The 20,854-nt window shown below is 42.3% G+C and overlaps 1 protein-coding gene across 6 annotated transcripts in view; it reads left to right on the top strand.

The window, feature by feature from the left end:
* DENND2B (DENN domain containing 2B) overlaps positions 1-20,854 on the top strand; it is a 114,461-nt gene that overhangs the window by 26,414 nt on the left and 67,193 nt on the right. For 2 of the 6 annotated variants that reach the window (XM_077820087.1, XM_077820086.1), the window contains 7 exons: positions 2,515-2,663; positions 6,019-6,234; positions 9,633-9,729; positions 11,032-11,076; positions 16,120-16,304; positions 17,045-17,154; positions 19,067-19,136. In XM_077820087.1, the coding sequence (XP_077676213.1) occupies positions 2,515-2,663; positions 6,019-6,234; positions 9,633-9,729; positions 11,032-11,076; positions 16,120-16,304; positions 17,045-17,154; positions 19,067-19,136 (872 nt within the window). Of the gene's footprint in view, positions 1-2,511; positions 2,664-6,018; positions 6,235-9,632; positions 9,730-11,031; positions 11,077-16,119; positions 16,305-17,044; positions 17,155-19,066; positions 19,137-20,854 lie in introns of those variants that run through there. The other 4 variants (XM_077820085.1, XM_077820090.1, XM_077820089.1 and 1 more) reach the window with 4 other exon arrangements.

The raw sequence follows: 20,854 nt of genomic DNA, 5'->3' as shown, positions 1-20,854 counted from the left end.
AAAATATTCAGTCTCATGTATGTGTGTGTATATATATATATATGATTAACATCACTGCCTAAAGTTTAAATACTGTACTTCAGTATCTTACATTATTAACGTAAAAGCATATTTTTTCTCCATGCCCTTGGTGCACATGTATGTGCAAAAAGAAAAGGAGTACTTGTGGCACCTTAGAGACTAACCAATTTATTTGAGCATAAGCTTTCGTGAGCTACAGCTCACTTCATCTGATGCATACTGTGGAAAGTGTAGAAGATCTTTTTATATACACACGAAGCATGAAAAAATACCTCCTCCCACCCCATGTGTGTGTGGGGGGGGGGGGTGAGAAAACCTGGATTTGTGCTGGAAATGGCCCAACTTGATTATCATACACATTGTAAGGAGACTGATCACTTTATATAAGCCAGCAGGAGAGTGGGGTGGGAGGAGGTATTTTTTCATGCTTTGTGTGTATATAAAAAGATCTTCTACACTTTCCACAGTATGCATCCGATGAAGTGAGCTGTAGCTCACGAAAGCTTATGCTCAAATAAATTGGTTAGTCTCTAAGGTGCCACAAACCCAGGGTTGTGAGTTCAATCCTTGAGGGGGCCATTTAGGGATCCATCCTCTTTTAATTGGCCCGGGGGGTCTCACTAAGAGCTGCAACATCAATGTTGAGTCTTGCCAGTTCTCTGGCAATTATGGCAGTTCTTTCTGGGCATTCACTGTGCTGAGAGTCCATAAGGGTGTGGACATTCCATGTGGCAAATATTGGGGATTGGTCCTGCTTTGAACACGGGGTTGGACTAGATGACGACCTGAGGTCCCTTCCATCCCTGATATTCTATGGTTCTATGAATTGGACTGGGAGTCAGGTGGCGTGGGTTGTAATCCTGGTTGTGCTGTAGACTTGCTGTCACTTAATTTCTATGTGCTTCGTTTCCACATTGTAAAACAGGGATAATGACACTTACTTTTTGTAAAATGCTTGTAAATCTCTAGATTAAAAGTCTTTTATCGGTACATATTATTATATTAATTATTAATATATTCTTATAACTTTATATCATTATACTGTAAATTGTCAATTAGTACAATGTATAATATAATGCAAACTGAATTTCTTTTGCACCCTTACATGTAGTAAGTTGCATTACAGTATATAGAGTGTAAAGGTTGGGCTTGATTTTGAAGTCTCAGTGAGGTCTATCAATCAAACCCAGTTTGAAGAAAATCAGTTGAAAGGTTCAAGCTTATGAATATCTAAAATTGAGTTTTGAGAGTTTGAGAGTGAAGACTTGAATTTTGAGAATCTCGAAGTTTGGTGATCGCCATTTTGGGTTGATCCCCTGATAACCATGAGACTGGAATGATCCTGAGCAGGGATAACCCAAAGTTCTAAGCTACCTCACTGATAAACTGACCTAAATAAATTACTGAAAAAGTTTCAAGATGCCCATTTTCAGAAGTACATGATAACTAAAATGACTTTATCCAGGACCCTCAAGGAGACGTGTACTCATCCTGAGTGTACCGAGAAGGTGCAGCTCAGCAGCTCCTTAAAGAGTAATGGTTATCTTTTATTATCAGACCATAAATCTAGAGCACAAAATTTGTATCTGGATGTCAGAACTAAAGTTCACAAATGTTGGCCCATCTTTAGCTCTAAGGGTTAGAATAATGCTTTCCCCATAGGTCATGTTTAATGAATTAATTATTTGGACCTCTTTACGTGTTACTGGCCAGATGTGTCCTCATGACCTATGGAGAATATTGATTTAGACAAAATTAAAAGAGAAAGTAGTATTTAACTGAGGAGTAGAAAGTATTTTTAGAGACAACTTTGAGAAGGCAATAGGAGTGGTGCAAAAAACCAGTGAACTGCATACAGTATGCATCCGATGAAGTGAGCTGTAGCTCACGAAAGCTCATGCTCAAATAAATTGGTTAGTCTCTAAGGTGCCACAAGTACTCCTTTTCTTTTTGCGAATACAGACTAACACGGCTGTTACTCTGAAACCATACATTTCTTTTGGCATTGTTGAGTTTAGATGCTATTCCCTCTTCACCTTCTCTGGCAAGAGACCACAGAGGTAAGGCAGCAAGTAATAATGATTGTAATACCTGTAGTTTAATGGTGGTGTGTTGAGAACTGTTCAGTGCTATTCATTTCACTCTGTGAGAAGCTGCTATGGATGCATAAACCCACCAATATGTTTTAAAATAGGTATCTGCCTTGGGTTTTAGACATCAGTAAAATATTCCCAGCTGTGGATGCTCAGAAGCAAGTCTTGTGAAATCTTTGCATTTTATTAAAAAAAAACAAAACAAAACAAAAAAAAACAACTGCCGACATCATAGCCAAGATCTACTCCAAATACTTCCAGCTGCAGTCGAAGGGATGACTCATGCTGAAAGCTGAGGAGCTTTGCTATGACTCTTTCACTTAGTTCACATGATTTTTTTTTTTTTTTTTTTACATTCCTGTCTGTTTTTCCTTTCTTTAAAAAAAAAAAAAATGAGAAGGAGATTCACCCAAGGAAAATCCATACGAGGATGTGGAGCTAAAAGGCCGTCACGCAGGCCGAAAATCCCAGCAGCTCTCTGAGAATTCCCTAGATTCTTTGCACAGGATGTGGACGCCACACGACAGGAAGTACACATCACCTCCCCAGGTAATTCAGTACTTCTTAGAGTATAAGCCTTCATTTCTTACTGTGATTTAAGTTATTCTTAACCTTTTGCAAGAGAATCAACCAGGGCATAGCAGGAACAATAATTGTATCCAAGTGAGAAAAGGCATAAAGAAAAACAGTTTAGACAAACACTTCAAATAGTTACTGTAAAAACTTAAATGGCCATAATCTAGATACTCTTTAGCATCAATTTACTGTAAAGGTTTATTGTTACTTGGAACAATTCTGATATTATTGAATATATTAATTGCTAATATTTAGAAATGCCGATTCTGATCCAGCAGCTGTTGTAGTCAATGAGAGTGTTTCCACTTATTGTAATGGGACCTGTATCAGGCCCTAAACCCTTTTGATTACTGAGCCTTTCCCTACATCCATTCAAAATTCTCCACTGGGCTTTTAGAAAGGTCAGAACAAAGACGTGTTTTCATCTTGTGCAAGTGTTGTTATGTGGGGCTCACTGAGCAGCAAGGTAACTTATGTTGTATTGTAAAATAGTTTTTATTGCCAAATTTAAAAAAACAAACAAACACAGTATTAAATGCATAATGAAGAAGGAGAAAGACAAAGTATCGCACCTTTTCCCCCAAAAGAACAAAACAAAAAAAAAAAGGAGAAGCCTGAATGCCTACATTCTGGTCCTGACGTGGCTAGTGTGAATAATTTACAGCACAGTGCAAAGACCTGGAAGTCAGAGAGGTCTGCATTTTGTGGAGAATATCCCAGAGTAGTCCAGTTTTGTGTGCAAATTGTGAAATGGTGTTGTTTTTTGTTCAATATAGGAGAATTTTCACTCAAAAATGGTCCTAGTCTCAAGCACAAATGTAGATTTAAAATATTTGCATATATAATGTTAAAATAATATGCATGTATTACTTTGACATTCAAAATTTCATTTTGGTCAAGATGTATTTTTGCATTGAATCAAGCAGACATTCACATCAGTTTCATGAAAAGGTCACACAAAGCCACATTTCCATCTTGTGAAATGGCCTCAAACCAAACTGGGACTATTTCATCACTAAATTAAATATTTTGGATCTTTTTGGCACCATGGTCCATAAAATTTTCGTAGTGTCAGCGTTTACAGTTCACATGATGGTTCAATTATAAAACAGGAACACTGGCAAAAAAGGAGGACTAAATAAGGCCAGCAAAGTGTCACTGAAAAGACAATGACAGATGCAGAATGAGTAAGAAGACAGAGGAGAAAAAAATTGTAGCCCCAACAGAGATGAAAGAGTTACCACAGCTGATTATGATGATTTACTTGTATTATGGTAGCACCTCGAGGCCCCAAATGAGATATGCCCCACAGCGGGCCCGTGCTGTGGTTGGCAGTGTAACAGATACATAGTAAGACACAGTCGTTGCCCCCAGGAGTTTGCAGTCTAAATAGACAAAAAGTGGGAGAAAGGAAGGATTGTTCTCCCCATTTTACAGGTGGAGAGGTGAGGTACAGATTGATTAAGTGACTTGCCCAAGGTCACACAGGAAGTCTTTAGTAGCAAAACCAGTAAATGAACCCAGATCCCCAGAGTCCTAGCCCTGTGTCATAGGCACAAGACTGTCCATCCACTGATAACTTCTTTCTGACAAGGGACTAGACTAGAAATTTTATTTAAATTCTGTCATAGCTATGTTGTCATTTTGCCTAGATATAAAGCAAGTAGGTAGCTACTATAGCTCATCCATGAACCCTGTAGGATTTTTCAGTGATTCGAAGTATAAAAGTCACCGTCTCCTGAGGAACAACCACTTTAGTTACTGTTCATCACCCAGTTTTTCCAGTGCTAGCAGCATAGCTGGTATTTCCTTAAAATCATGCATCATGATGAACAATATGGAAGAGATCAGGAGGTCAGCAAGCTTTGGACAATCACCTCCCAGCTGAATTCCTTTCACTAAGCTGTACACTGCTGATGATTTTTCTGGCTTGAGGACTTGTGGTAAGCAGAGACCTCAGAAACACTGGTCTGCGGTCTTTCTGAACCCCACTGTGGTTTTGATCTTCTTTCTAATATTTGAAGGATTCAGATTAAAAAAAGGAAGTGTTTTATTGATGGCATTGTGTCTGTGACACAAATCTCATGTATACCTGTCCCATGTATACCAAAAAACCATGCTTAAGTGTATAGAATATGCAGCTCCTGGAGCTCTTTAAAGAATAATGGTTGCTGCAGGAATATGAGACCCCAAAAGTGCTGGTTTGGGCTGTAATTGGTTAATCTGTTTGTTTTAAGCAAGTAGACTTCTTACTGTAGCATGTTAGTAGCTAGTTGGTTTAATAGTAAGATTAATAAATATCACATAATAGCATCTTTCATCTGAGCATCTGATTATACTCTAGAAACCTTGATTAGGCCTCTTAAATTATCTGAGGTAGGTACAGTAATTATCCTGATGCAGGTAGGTAAACTGAGGCACAGAGAGATTCAGAAAGTGGCTTGCACACATTTAAACAGTGGCTGGGCTGGAAAAAGAACCCAGGAATCTTGGCTCCTAGTCCACTGCGTTAACCCCTGGGCAGCAGTACAATATATTGCTGCCACACAATACAAAATACTGTTAGGAAACCTAGAATTGTTCATGCCCATAGATTGTTTGGTGCTTAATCAATGTAGTGAGACTCAGCTTTCCCACAGTGATCAACTAAGCAGATTCATGTTCTGAAGAGATTTTCAGAGGATTCTTCATGAACGTGAGACAGAAGAAAAACTAAGCTTCAAGTTCTTGAAATGATTGAGATAGTATTTACTGTATAGGGAAAGGCAACGTTATAGAAATACAGAAGGCCTGATTTCCCCACACCAGTGACATCAGTGGAGTTAGTCCTGATTTACATGAGTGTAAGGGAAGGGAGAATCAGACCCACTGTGTCAGTGCTCTGATCTCAGCCATACTTTTATATTGGGGTACAATATTAACATGCACACTTTATTAAATTGTCTGACCTGCACCCCACAACGTTTATGGACGTTTAGAGCCCTGATTCAAAATCCATAGGAGTCAATGTAAGACTTTCTGTTGACTCTTTGGATCAGATCCTAGATGCAGATCCAGATCTGATCATTTCGATTTGGACCCTTCTGTGCATAAAACCGTTGTACATGTTGCAGAGAGGATGCTTGCCTGGCAAGAAAATCTTTGTATTGCCATAACATGTTCACTAAGAGCCTTTTCCAGCTCTCTTTGAAGTCAGTTGAGTCTTTTCATTGACTTTGGAGGGAGATAGAACAGACCCCCACACAGCTGGCCTTTGCCACCATGGCTTCATGTCTGTGATAGGTGCTTCTCCAACAAATGGGATGTCAAGTTGTTCATGTTTTTGCAGCTACCTTCAAAGCCCAGCAGCCAGTCCCTGCGCATTGGCAACTGGTCCGAGAGGAAGAGCCATCGCTTACCACGACTACCCAAGCGACACAGCCATGATGACATGCTGCTTCTGGCTCAGCTTGGTATCCCCTCCTCCCCTTCCAGTCTGAATGAGGACAGTCTGAGCACCACAAGTGAGCTGCTGACCACACGCAGGGCCAGGAGGATCCCTAAGGTAATGGCCACAAGACTATTGTCCAAATTATGCATCAGTCACAGGGGTCCAGCCTTGGTTTCACTTTCACTAAGGCAAGTGTGAGTTGTCACAAGAACAGATCCTCAGTCCTGCTCTGACCATGCAAAACAGCCCTTTGATTGGCTTAACTGGCCCCTTAAGGATTCTCTCTGCACTGGGGAATGCTCTGATGATGTGGATCCGCAGTAGTGGCTGCTATTCCACCCCACCTCCTGCCCTGGGCCTAAGGGACGTGCCTGAGGAAGAGGAGATACGATCAAGGGATCCCTTCCCCACTGTGATCTCAGCTGCTGGAATGGCCTCTTGGGAACTAGGGGACTGCCAGCTTAAGTTAGCACAGCCTGCAGGCTGCTCTGATATGTGTTGGGTATCTGGGCAGGTGCAGATTGGCCCCAGGATCTGGGAGCAATAAAGATGGCTTAAAGCTTCCCTTGTCCCAGTAGCTGGTTTCATGCTGTTCACAGCTCAGCCAGTCTGGAGGATCTTGCCCAGTATGTCTGTACAGCATTTATCCATCAATTAAGTCTGTTTTCCCTACAGAAAGAAATGTTGTGTCCAGATTTGAAACAGCCAGCAGAAGAGCTAGGAACTGTGGGGAGCAGAGGGAGATCTCACTGTTTACACACATTGGCTGCATGCAGTGGAGCTGGGATGAGAGATCCTCCCCTGGAGTTGGGGTGGCTCTGCTCCGCTCCCAGCTGAGCGTGGGCCTTCATTATGGCCCAGAATATTAAACACCCTTTTGCCAGCCTCACCTAGCTCGATATTTTATTCAGCTTTTCCACTGTTTAAAACAATCACATGATTTTCTGAAAGCTCTATAAGGCCGAGCATTGTACGATACCTAGCTCGAGGAGTCTGAACTTGTAACTGTTGATCTATCACTGTTTATAATGTTCAGTACGCATCTTAAGATTTTTGCTTCTTTTTTTTTTTTCTTTTCTTTTTTTTTTCTTTAAAAGTTTTGTTTATTACAACTGTTCCCAAGGCAATCTCCACTGACCTAACATGGGCCCTATGCTTGACTCACAGCCTGTGCAGACCAGATCAACTTACAGATACAAAATAAAAATTAATTAAATTTAACGCTTTCGGCCAAATAAAAAGTTTCAATGTAAAGTGGGAAATGAAATAATTGCCTGGTACAATAGCATCAAGGAGGAGGGAATTGCCAACATGTTTATTTTTAGCCTGGGAACAATGCTAGTTTTTATTGTACATTTCGCTCTTTCCTGTTCTATAGAGCAGTGTTTTCAAAATGATGTAGCTATAAATATTGTGTGGACAGAAAAGGAACATTTTTATATTTCTGAAATTCTGCCTAAGCAGGAAGCAAACGAAAATGAAGGCAACTAATAATATGCCCTTAAATAATTCTATCAGGACCAGATTCTGATATCCTTACTCACACTGAGTATAATACCTTACGTCAGGAGTAAGATGTTACTCAATGGGACTTCAGTGGGTCTACCCCTGGAGTAAGTTACTACTCAATGTAAGTAAAAGTGGCAAAATTTGGCCCTTAATTTTGTACCTCTTTCCTCCATTTGTTTCTTTGATTTAAAGGGATAGCATCATCTTGAAAATTACCATTGTTGCCAACTCTCACAACTTTATTGCAAGTCTCACAATATTTGATATTTTCTTAAAGCCTTAGCTCCTGGAATCATGTGATTATGGGAGAACCTCAACTTTCATTAAAAGAAAAAATTAGTTTCTAGCCCTTGTGGAGAAAAGCTTGAAAATGTGATTCCCAAAGACACAGAAACGAAAAGGCAAAAATAAATAAATAAATAAATAAAATAAAACAACTATCTTTTTAAAATGTCATGATTTTTAAGTCAGTCTCATGGTTTTAAGGGGCCTGACATAGGATTTTTGAAGTGGTGGGTTTGGCGATACTAGAGATTACTTGTGGAGTAAAGTACTACTCAACATGAGTAAAAGCTGCAGAATTTGTCCCTTTAATTTTGTACCTCTCTTTCCTCCTTTTTGTTTCTCCAGTGAAAGGGACTCTGTTAACTCGAAAATCATATTTCCACCTGAAAACTGTGTATCTCTTATTATAACAAGTATTACCCAAGGTGATCTGAACTGACTAAAATTGATCAGTGAGAAATTATTTGTTCCTCTGCTTGCTTTGTGCATTTGACAGCGCTTTGTGTGGAGTCAGTTTCAGTGTGATCTTGATGGTCAATTGCACCGATTCCCAGAGCAACCTCATTTGGCCTTAATGTAACTGTTGTCACCAGCATGGTGACATCACTCTGATATGCTGCTCTATGGGGAGTTCACGTCCATGCTCTTCCCCAGGCGTTGAAAAAAGGTGTTTACTACAAACAGCAAAACTGGTATGGGGGGCTCGCTGTCAGCCTGGGGTTCAGTCCGCTGCTGGTCACAGGTCCCGGATACCAGTTGGGGGGGCTCTGCTGCTGGCCTGGGGTCCCAGCCGCCGGCCGGGGCTCTGCTCCTGGCCTCAGCCCGGGGCTCTGCAGCCGCCCCCAGCTATGGCCCTCTGGCCCCAGCCTGGGGTAGTGAGGGGTGCAGACAGGGCCAAGAGGGGGCGCAGCTCAGCATGGATCGCATGGATTCTTATTACTGGCACGTGAAACCTTAAATTAGAATAAATAAATGAAGGCTGAAGACTCGGCACACACTTCTGAAAGGTTGTCGACCCCTGGGTTAGATCCTCAGCTGGTGTAATTAGGCATTAAAGTCAATGGAACTACGCTGATTTATACTAGCTAAGGATCTGGCCCTGTATCGCAAAATATTTTACAGAATTGGAGTCAAATTATGTAGTCCTTAGTGGAGCAAACTATGTCCCTGATTCAGGAAGAGGCTTAAGCATGTGTCAGTGGGACAAAGCAGGTGTTTAAAGTTAGGCATATTCTTAAGGACCTCCGTGAATTGGGACCTAAGAATTTAGCTCAACTGAGGATCACAGAATCTGGCCGGAAGCAGTGCAGATACAGAGATAAACAGTAGCACACAGACCAAGAGAGAGAGATTACAAGGCATAGGGTCACATTTTCAAAAGCACCTAAGTAATTTATGAGCTTAAATCCCATTTTTATACAGTACTTTTAGCACTGTTGACAGTTTTACCCCTAGATAAAGGGGTTTTCAACTGAGACTGGAAATAGGATGGAGAATCATTGAGGAGGAGAGAGACGGGAAGGCAGTTCCAGACGGCAGAAGCTGCAGAGGACAAAGCTGTCATGCCAGTAGGGGTCAGATTATGTGGAGGGTCAGAAGGAAATAAATGAAGATACATAAAAGATTTCTAAAGAGAAAAATGTTTACACTCGCTGTTTGTTTGTCATCCAGGTGATAGTGTATTCTAATGTTTCACCTTCCTGGTTTCTTTTTTGCAGCTTGTACAAAGGATCAATTCTATCTATAGTGCAAAAAGAGGGAAAAAAAGATTGAAGAAGCTTTCAATGTCCAATATTGAGACAGCATCACTGCGAGGTATAACACAAATCTCTTGGTCTAATGAGACAATACGGTACTTTATCCATGTGAATGTTATAGGAATTCGCAAAAAGAAAAGGAGTACCTGTGGCACCTTAGAGACTAACCAATTTATTTGAGCATGAGCTTTTGTGAGCTACAGCTCACTTCATCGTAGCTCATGAAAGCTCATGCTCAAATAAATTGGTTAGTCTCTAAGGTGCCACAAGTACTCCTTTTCTTTTTGCGAATACAGACTAACACGGCTGTTACTCTGAAACCTGTTATAGGAATTGTTATCCAGCCTTCTGCAGATATTCCCCTCTTTGATCCACAGTGTATATTTTTCTGTGATCTCCTACACTTGCTCTGTTTGTGATGTCCCATTGACATCAGTGGAAGTTCTGCGTCCTGGAAAGGGAAATATTGGATGGCTTAAAACTAACTCAGGCTCAGATCCCACACCAAGGTCTGTCCCACCAACACCAACCCCTGGCTAAACTCCTCGCTCTAGCCCCTTAGTCCTTAATTAACTTCTACGGGATTTTGCTTTTGTAGATGTTGTACAAAATTCACAGTCTTGTCCCTGCAATTCATTTGTGCTTTTTCCTGGCGCAAAATTGTGGACTTAATTCACTGTGTGCTCAAGATTACACCTGCAAAAACACTGGCCCAGTTAGCAAATCAGGCCCTAAATGTTTATATTTGCTAAGAGAAGTAGTTCAGAAAGTTTTCCATTCCGAGAATCTGTGTGAGAGTATGTGTGTACATGCAGATGTGTAAATGTGCATGTGTGTAGTTTGAGCATTGTGGAACTTTCATGTGAACACTGTTCAAAACTCCCTCTCAGATCAGGTCACATTTCACATGTTCTTCATGTACTATGCTCCATGTCCAGCCAGCTTGAGGTCTTGCACTAATGAAGCCCACAAGAGCCTCCCTAGAGTTCTTTGATGCCATGCAATCTCCTTTCAAAAAGCTGAGAACAAGTGGAAGCGCTCAAATCATTTTTCAGAATGATGCATCCACCCATGTAGTTTTACACAGGTGGGGATTCAGTGAAACAGGCTTTGCTGTAAAGGGATCTAAACCTTTGTGCTTTCAGCTAGGCTGTACCCTGAATCTCAAACATAAGAATAATCCTATTCCAATTAACAGTCTCCACAAATTGATCCTTTGAACCACTGATTTTGTGCAGTTTTAAACTCCAGCACAGAGTGTGTTGATCGCAGAGCTAAGCATTGCACCTTAGCCAAAAAATAAACATCTAAAAAAGTTGTTGTTTTGCCTTTAACAGACATCTCTTTGTCTCTTTTGCAGATGAGAACAGTGAGAGTGAAAGTGACTCAGATGACAGGTTTAAAGGTGAGGGGTTAGTCCGTGTTAGCTTCCAGTCAGTCACACTTGCAGTCCCCATCAAAATAAATGCTCCTTTTATTGCATGATGTTCCTCTTCATGGGAGGACGTGAAATTTGATTTCCTCTTTGAAACCTGCTACCCCCACTACCTCCTGACTCCATTCACAAAGTTTGGAAATGCAGGATCATGAACATGGTATAAATATTGGAAATCAGGTGCATGGTGAACTGTGAGGGTCTAACTGATTTCAGGGGAAGGAGAAGCCATGAAACATGAGGAACCTGCTTTGGTAATGCCTGGTATGCTGGCATTTTCCTTTAAAGATGCACTTGCCTATGAGTGTGCACATGTATATGTCTGCAGACTCCAGATAGTAAAAACTAGTGTAAGCTGTGCATCAGGGAGACTAGCGTAGCATCTACATAAGAACGGCCATACTGGGTCAGACTAAAGATCCATCAAGCCCAGTATCCTGTCCTCTGACAGTGGCCAATGGCAGGTGCCCCAAAGGGAATGAACAGAACAGGTAATCATCAAGTGATCCATGCCCTGTCACCCAATCCCAGCTTCTGGCAAACAGAGGCTAAGGACACCATTCCTGCCCATCCTGGCTAATAGCCATTGATGGACCTATCTTCCATGAATCTATCTAGCTCCCTTTTGAACCCCGTTATAGTATTGGCCTTCACAACACCCTCTGGCAAGGAGTTCCAGAGGTTGACAGTGCGTTACATGCAATACACTTGGCTCAAGCCTGAGGAATTACTCCTTCATTTTCGGGAGCACTGAAATTCAGACCAAACTATAAAAAGGAAGGAAAGCAGCAGGGTTCTTCCTCTGCACCAGAAATTGTTTCTATTGATTTTCTTTTTATTGATTTAAAATACCACACAATATTAATCACAGGGAAAAAGAAAACAGTAGTGCAGAACTGTGGCTCTGAGCTGGGGAGTGGAATGCACAGTTATGTGCGTGTCTCTGTAATGGGCTGGAGCTGTTTTAGGTGCTATCAGTGTCCCGCTCTCTTCGGGAGAACTGAGCAGGCTGGTAGGGTTCTCTGAGAAAAGAGCATTCAATTCCAGGTGCTGGTGATGTGAGCATGCACTGTGTGGTTCCCTGTCATCCTGTTTAATTTTAGCCCGAAGTTTGGATACACTGTAACCTGCTTGCATGCCTAGAAGCCTCTGTAAAATGGAGACAGCATGTTAAACCTTACCGGTCACACTGCCCGTACAGAGCATGGGATACATTTCATAATGTGCCTGTATTATATCTTTCTAATTGAAGAAAAAGTGTCTTTGGATAGTAAATGGCTTGTGGAAACTATCCCCACTCTCTGAGTTATGTCAGGCTGAGTCCTGGCCCAGTTCCCATGGCCGAAAGAGGTGCATTAGTCCCATGGAAATAGGCTGTACATGGGAGTGAATGGCATGGGGAGAGAATCGCTTCTGTTCTCTGGGCAGCTGTCAGTGAGCTACCGCTGCCCTCAACAGCCTGATGCAAATCCTAGTCCTGACTCTCTCTGCAGCGGAAACGGCACCACTTACTTGCACCCCAAGCTGTGGCTGGAGGAGAGAAAGGAGTGTCGGGGCTGGGCTCCTTCATTACTTGAGGGAGCATTTGGGTCTCACGGGGAAGTTGGGAGCTTCTCCCCTCGTTGTGGGGGATCGTCAGTCTGATGGGTCCATCTTAATAACTCATCAATATGGAGTCAGTTCTGCCTGTTGCGAAGACTGGGTTATGGGGTCACGGAGGCAGATGGAAGAGAATGGACATAGCCATGTCTTTTTGCACGCGTAGGGCCAGATTAGGTTGCCCATGTGCAAGGATCCTGGGGTGGAGAGGTGAGCGCGAGGATGCAGAGAGCCCTTTCCCACTTAATGTTTGTGCACAGGAGGCTGTAGTATGGCTGCTTGCATTGCCCAAGCAATTTGGGGGCTGTTGCTAACATGTTAGGATCAGAGCTGGGTGTGACCATGACTTCATCCCTGCCCTGCACATTAGCTAGTGTCAGAAGGGAGTCCCGTGGGGAACTCAAGCTCCCCCTTTTCTAAATGCTTTGGGCACCCAGGAGCTTGTGCCACACAGCACTCATGGGGAAGGCACTGTGCCTTATATATTAGAGAGCCACGGTGTGTTTCTTCAGCATTGCTAGGTGCCCTACACACCGTTCCCTACAGGCCAGCAGACGCATAATTTGGTTCACGTTAAATTCCTTGGTGATAATCAGCAGCAGTGGGATAGAAACTACAGAAAATGTTGCAGATACTCTGATGGGGGTTGTAGCATCAAGCTGTGGTCATTAAAGATTGACAGGCTGTGCTACTGGTCTTTCCTGATCTAGCTCAGGTCTGAGTCTGATCTGTTACCCTCACCAAGCCCCTTGCAGACATATACACAAGAACACAGTTTAGCCCTTCACTCACTTACTTCCCTGGTCCTTCTCACATGAACAGAGAGCAGCAATACCCGAAGTCCAAAGGTGCAAACAATTCGATGTTTATTGGGGTGAACTTCCAGCAAGCATGATTCCAGTTTCCTTCCTTAGTATCCCCCTTCCCAGCTCTAACACCACAGAGCCGTACATCTGTGTCCCTGTTCCCATTCCTGCCCTTAGCCAAACATGATTCCAATTTCCCTGTTCCCATTCCTGCCCTTAGCCAAACATGATTCCAATTTCCCCACCCCCATTCCCTGTTCCCATCCCCCCACCCACCTACTTCCTGATTGACTGCAGACTATATAGTAAAACTTGACTTCTGCTTTGCTATACCTTAACCAATCATTTTCCTGAAATTTAACTAACCAATCCTAACATATTGTAACATGATTATGTAACCAATTATATCCCACTACCTTAATTAGTTTACACCCAGCAAAATTAATTATACAGCAGACAGGAACAATCACAGAACCAGACAGAGATTATACAGACAAACAATAGCAAAGTGGGAACTACAATGACAAAACAATACAGAAGTGAGGATTTCACACCCCAGCTATTGATAAGTGAGTTCTTGCCAGACAGGATGCTATCAAACTAAGTTTCCTTTTACATTTTCTAGGCACTTCCCTTTCTCTGGAGGTGATAGGCACTATCAGGACAGGATTGTATTCCTAACAGCCCAATAGCACCTTATTTCAATGTGACTAGTTTGGAATGTGAGGATGTGACCGGTCACTTCCCAGCTTATGGCTGCCTCTGTTGTTTAGCCAAAGGCCTTAGCCTAAGAACAGGGCCTCAGATTGTCACAGTACGAGAAGGACCTTACACTGGCAGACAGTGATATTGATTCTTTCTTTTATACCTCTATAACTAGCCAAGTGATAAGAATACACCTAAATTCTTAAGTATAGGCCTTTACAGACAGGCTTGAATATCTATATCCTAACAGCCCTATATGTATAGAACAAACCGAACTTTGGCAGGGTTAAAGTTCTATGAGTTGCAAATGATTCCACTAGCTTAGTGTTACATCATTTCAGTTCTTGCAGAAGGCTTTGATTTATGGGTGGAATTAATAAGAGAGAGCACAGCATGAACGTCTACTTTTAAAGGAAAGGAGTACTTGTGGCACTTTAGAGACTAACCAATTTATTTGAGCATGAGCTTTCGTGAGCTACAGCTCACTTCATCGGATGCATACCGTGGAAACTGCAGCAGACTTTATATACACACAGAGAATATGAAACAATACCTCCTCCCACCCCACTGTCCTGCTGGTAATAGCTTATCTAAAGTGATCATCAAGTTGGGCCATTTCCAGCACAAATCCAGGTTTTCTCACCCTCCACCCCCCCCACACAAATTCACTCTCCTGCTGGTGATAGCCCATCCAAAGTGACAACTCTCTACACAATGTGCATGATAATCAAGTTGGGCCATTTCCTGCACAAATCCAGGTTCTCTCACTCCCTCACCCCCCTCCCAAAAACCACACACACAAACTCACTCTCCTGCTGGTAATAGCTCATCCAAAGTGACCACTCTCCCTACAATGTGCATGATAATCAAGGTGGGCCATTTCCAGCACAAATCCAGGTTGTCAAGAATTATAACATTCATAAACCAGTCGGAGAACACTTCAATCTCTCTGGTCACGCAATCACAGACATGAAGGTCGCTATCTTAAAACAAAAAAACTTCAAATCCAGACTCCACCGAGAAACTGCTGAATTGGAATTCATTTGCAAATTGGATACTATTAATTTAGGCTTAAATAGAGACTGGGAGTGGCTAAGTCATTATGCAAGGTAGCCTATTTCCCCTTGTTTTTTCCTACCCCCCCCCCCAGATGTTCTGGTTTAACTTGGATTTAAACTTGGAGAGTGGTCAGTTTGGATGAGCTATTACCAGCAGGAGAGTGAGTTTGTGTGTGTATGGGGGTGGGGGGGGTGAGAAAACCTGGATTTGTGCTGGAAATGGCCCACCTTGATTATCATGCACATTGTAGGGAGAGTGGTCACTTTGGATGAGCTATTACCAGCAGGATAGTGAGTTTGTGTGGGTGGTTTTTGGGAGGGGGGTGAGGGAGTGAGAGAACCTGGATTTGTGCAGGAAATGGCCCAACTTGATTATCATGCACATTGTGTAGAGAGTTGTCACTTTGGATGGGCTATCACCAGCAGGAGAGTGAATTTGTGTGGGGGGGTGGAGGGTGAGAAAACCTGGATTTGTGCTGGAAATGGCCCAACTTGATGATCACTTTAGATAAGCTATTACCAGCAGGACAGTGGGGTGGGAGGAGGTATTGTTTCATATTCTCTGTGTGTATATAAAGTCTGCTGCAGTTTCCACGGTATGCATCTGATGAAGTGAGCTGTAGCTCACGAAAGCCCATGCTCAAATAAATTGGTTAGTCTCTAAGGTGCCACAAGTACTCCTTTTCTTTTTGCGAATACAGACTAACACGGCTGTTACTCTGAAACCTACTTTTAAAGGGGAACATGTTTGGACTAAGATCTTGACAAACATCAAGTCCTTTCTGAATGTCTGCGGCTTACACGTCAGTTCCAGGTAACAATCTTTCTTTCTTTGTAAATGCTAGCTCATACCCAGCGTCTCGTCCACATCCAGTCAATGCTGAAGAGGGCTCCTAGTTACCGCACCCTGGAATTGGAGCTGATTGAATGGCAGGAGCGAGAGCTGTTTGAGTATTTTGTGGTAGTGTCTCTGAAAAAGAAACCTTCTAAAAATACTTATCTCCCCGAAGTGACATATCAATTTCCCAAGGTAAAGCAACAACCTACCTTGTTTGTGGTTACCTATTTTCAATGCATTTAAGACGTTTTGGCCAAGATCAAGAAAAGGAGCACGTAATAGGAATCTGCTTTTAAGCTGGGTCAATAGACCTGATCTCTGAATTTATCCAGAGCTTTCTGTTCTAAAATGCATCTTATGTTGAGAGCAGGGAGAGAGAGGCTCGGCTATTTCAGAAATGTTTTTCACGTTCTATAGCATATCCTTTCCCAGCACTGAAGAGTTTGGCCTAATTGGGAGCACTTAGTTGCTGAGTTTTAATTTAGTTTCCAAATATTTCATAGACATTTTAACCAGGTCTGGCTGCGCAGTATTAGGGGCTGATCCAAAGTCTATTGAAGTCAGTGGAAAGACTCTTAATGACCTCAGTGGGTTTTGGATCATACCCTGACAGCTGATGCTGACTTTGAGGTAGGTTTGCATTTTGAAGTGCTGAGATGCACTGGTTTCACAAGAACATCAGGTGACTCTGGGACAAAGTTGTTTCAGATGAATTTTTTAAAATGTTAGCCAGGAGGATTAATTTTATTGTGGTAGCTCTTAGATTCCCCATCATGGATGATGGCCCCGTTCTGTTAGACACTGTACAAGAACAGAACAGGATGGTCCTTGCCCCAATGGGTTAATTAGGAAACCTATTGCTGAGACTGTTCATTACAAATGACTGACTTGCTCAAGCTGGAATCAAGTGAATCTGATTTCATCCACCACAGCTTGAAAGGCCCACCAAGCAAGTGCGAGAAGCAGAGGAGCGTCTCAAAGCCATCCCACAATTCTGCTTTCCTGATGCCAAGGACTGGATCCCAGTATCAGAATACAACAGGTAAACCCTCCTGTATGTGTCTCCTGCTCAGTGTGGTTGGCGTGTACCTGTCAGAGTGACAGAAATGCCCTTGCCCACATAAGGAAGTAGCAGTTTTGAGTCTTGCCCATTTCACACTCAGGAAGCGGTATTTAATTTTTATTTTTTTTAAAGTTCCATAATATTTTTCCTTTTCCTTGTTTTGCCTGATTTACAAACCTGTGTTGTTGGGGGGAAGCAGTTGGAGGGTTTGTCACAATGCGAAGTCCAAATGCAGAAATAGATCTGTGAAAAAGCTGAAAGACAGAGGCTGATTCTCCTCTGTCTGGCACCATGTGTAGTCATTTACCCCTGGAAAAAGTGAGTGCCAGATGGATGTAAAACTCTGTGGGCCAGATCCTTTGCTGGCTTGAGTTGACATAGCACCATATGTTTCAGTGGAGCTACACCAATATACATCTGCTGAGGCTCTGGTCCTACCATGCTGGTTTGCACAGAGTTAAATGGCTACATGAGAGGCAAATCAATGGAGAACCAAACCCACCTGCTCCTTTTCTCGCGACAGAAACCTCCAAAACTGTGTCAGTCTTATTTTCCTGCTTCCCCGGTTTGCAGAAGGATGGACAGAGATGAATCATCCAAAATATTGTATGGATTTTTAATGTGTGTGGAATGACATGTATGTCAGTGAAATCGGAGATTCTGTACAGTATGTCTTATATGTGCTTTTTGATTGTGATGTCACACCACATTAGCCTTGTGGCGGCACAACCTAAGTGAATTACCACAGCCAACAAGCAAGTATGTAACATTTCATTGGCTTGCATGGCTCATGCCACATAAGGGTACAGTAACAGTGGTGTGTTTGCTATAGCTTGGCTATGTTACTCAGTGCTCTGAAGTATACAGATTATGAGATATTAAAACCACTGAAGGAGCATTAGACCTCTGTATATTTTACTCGCTCCGGGTGAGTGGATAAGTAGAATTGTGCTATTCCCAGTTCAGAAGGGGTATGTGTACCCAGGGTAAGAAAATTGCTAGGGTTCTTGTTGTGCTTTATGAAGCCAGAGCAAAGCACTTTGAATGAGGGAGGAAAAAAGCTTAAATGTAAACTCAGATATGGGCTAAAACATTGGCCCGATTCTCATTTACACTGCCAGTGCAGCCTAAAGGGCCCTTAGTGCAAATAAGAATCAGATGCTATATGCTTTTGTAGTGGAATGGCCGGGTCCTCAAGTGCTGTGTGGACACTTTTGTGCTCTACTGCTGCTAGAATCCAGCCAGAGTGCTGACATGTCTCAACCATGGAGCATTGCCCCAATGCAATGGAGATCTTCTGGTGTTCTAGAGCTGGTGTAGAGGTTCAGTACTACTCCTTGTGTTGGCCACCAGAATCACTGATGCCAGAGGAAAGAGGATGTGGTTGGGATATCTCTACAGTGCATGGATTCCCAGATCTGGTTTCAGATCCTTGGGACCATTTGAAATCAGCATAAGTCAGAGCAACCATACTTGGTGCACACGGTAACCCCAGGATCAAGGAGTGTGAAGGTGAGCTTAGTGTTCCCCCTAGTCTTGTGCTGGGTGCTCTTTGGCTGTAGGTGAGAAGCTAGCTCTGGTTCTGCAAACCTCTCCTATATACTTAGGGTTCAAAAGGGAACAATGTGGTAGAAATCCTACCACCTGCCTAGCACCAAAAAACCCAGAACGACTAGTTTGAAAAAGCAGCAGCTGTCCGTTGATGCTGTGTCCATTCTGAAATACTTATCTATCTTGGAAGCACCTCAAGGCACTTCGTAATAATCTATCCACTAATTGAAAAGAAGGCAAAACTAAAGCTGTATTCAAAGGGTAGATTAACACCTTTTCCTAGGAACTCACTACAGTCCTGCCACTGTAACAATAAAATCTGGGACAATCTTTATTACAGCGAGACCTTCTCTTTCATGCTGACTGGGGAAGATGGCAGCAGAAGGTTTGGTTACTGCAGAAGATTACTGGTAAGTACATCAACTTGAGCTCTTTCCAAGCACAAAATTCAGTTGTCAGTCAACATTGCAGTGCATAGTTGTTAGCATGCCTTTTGCGGTCCAAAAGGAAAGCTGTTCCCAGAACTCTGAGAGTTGGAAAGATAACAAAGTCAAATACAACAAGAATTGTCAGAAACCTTTGTCTTAATGAAAGAGAACCCAAATATTTCAAGAGGGTCACAAAACATTTTCCCCCTTCATTGGCACCTGGTTTTGGTTTCAACCAAAAGCAGAAATACCACACCACCACAAAGAAGGCTATTCTCGCGGTGTTTCTAACATGCCTAATTCTTTCACAGCCCTTTTCATTTCCTAGATGCTGTGCAAACATTAATTAATCAATCCTTAGCACCCGTGTGAGGGTTGTCACCCATTTCAGAATCAGGAAAATTGCAGTAGAGGAGTTAAGTGATTTGCCTGTGGGCACACAACAAACTAATGCAGTGCCATGACTAGAACTTGGGAGGCCCAGATTGTCAGCCTCCATTTCAGTCCTTTCACCCGTATTCATCACATAGTAATAGATTTAGAACTGCAAAGGAGGGGTTGTGGTTTTTTATCTTGGGCTGATTCTATGCTGACATGGATCCAGCATACTTTGGAGCAGCCTAGCCCTGTTTTGAGAACTTCAGTGGAATTTAATTGGCGCATAGGCCATTTGCTGGATCTCTGGACAAGAGTGAATTTCACTATCAGTGTTGCTGGGCTTGTGAGAGGAATAGTATAGAAGAAAGGGGCTTTCTTCACTGAGCCTCATCTCCCCTCCTAATGCACCCAAGCAGGGTAGGCATAATTTGGCCCTTAGTTAATAGAGACATTTTCTGATAGACATACTGAAATACATGTGTGTCTGATCCTGTTCTTGCCGAGGTCTGTGTCAAAGCTCCTGTTGGTGCTGCTGGGAACAGCACTGGGCCCTGTATTTGTAAAAGTTTCAGGAACATTAATCCAAAAGCAATGCACTTGTCAGTTCTACTGGCAATATTTTCCAAGGATGGCATCTATATATCCCACCTTTTGGAGTGTAAAATACATGGGAAAGCACAATGAAATATAAATGAGAAGTGGAAATGTTTATGGCTATAAAAGGGCATGAGCCAGAGTGAAACTAGGACAGGCTGGTATGGGAGAGGATGGCTGCGGGAGAGACTCAGAAGTTGAATACATGGGGCACCCAGAAGATATCTTTATGGGAACAAATAAACGAAATAAAGATGGAGGCCAGCAGTACAATTCAATTATTTTTCATATGTGCTACCACTTAAAAGTAAATATGTATATTTTCATAAGTTTAGCAAAGCCTTCTCAGAAAAAGTTGGCTAGAATTAAATTGTGGAAACTATTCAGTCCACAAAATAAAGGCTGTTTAAAACTACCAAATTTCTGGAAGTATCAACAAGTATTTAATCTTGCACAAATCTTACCATTGATTGTGGAAATCCAAGGCATTAGCTCCTGGTTTAGTTTGGGATTTGAAGTGACCAAAATAAGATATATTGAGGAAAATGTAATTATCTTGCCAACAGACATTTAACCCAGTCATTTTACACTCTTGTGCATTATGGGGAGAAATTTATAGACTTTACAAATTCATACAGAAAAAAATAAATATGAGATGATATTGAACAACATGCCCTTTCACCTACTTCAGGAGAGAAATCAGCATATTGGGAAAACTGGCAGAATAA

This window comes from Eretmochelys imbricata, chromosome 6 (assembly GCF_965152235.1).
Source record: "Eretmochelys imbricata isolate rEreImb1 chromosome 6, rEreImb1.hap1, whole genome shotgun sequence".
NCBI classification, from domain to species: domain Eukaryota; kingdom Metazoa; phylum Chordata; order Testudines; family Cheloniidae; genus Eretmochelys; species Eretmochelys imbricata.
The sequence above is the reverse complement of the archived record's forward strand: the minus strand, read 5'-3'. Positions and strand labels throughout refer to the sequence as shown.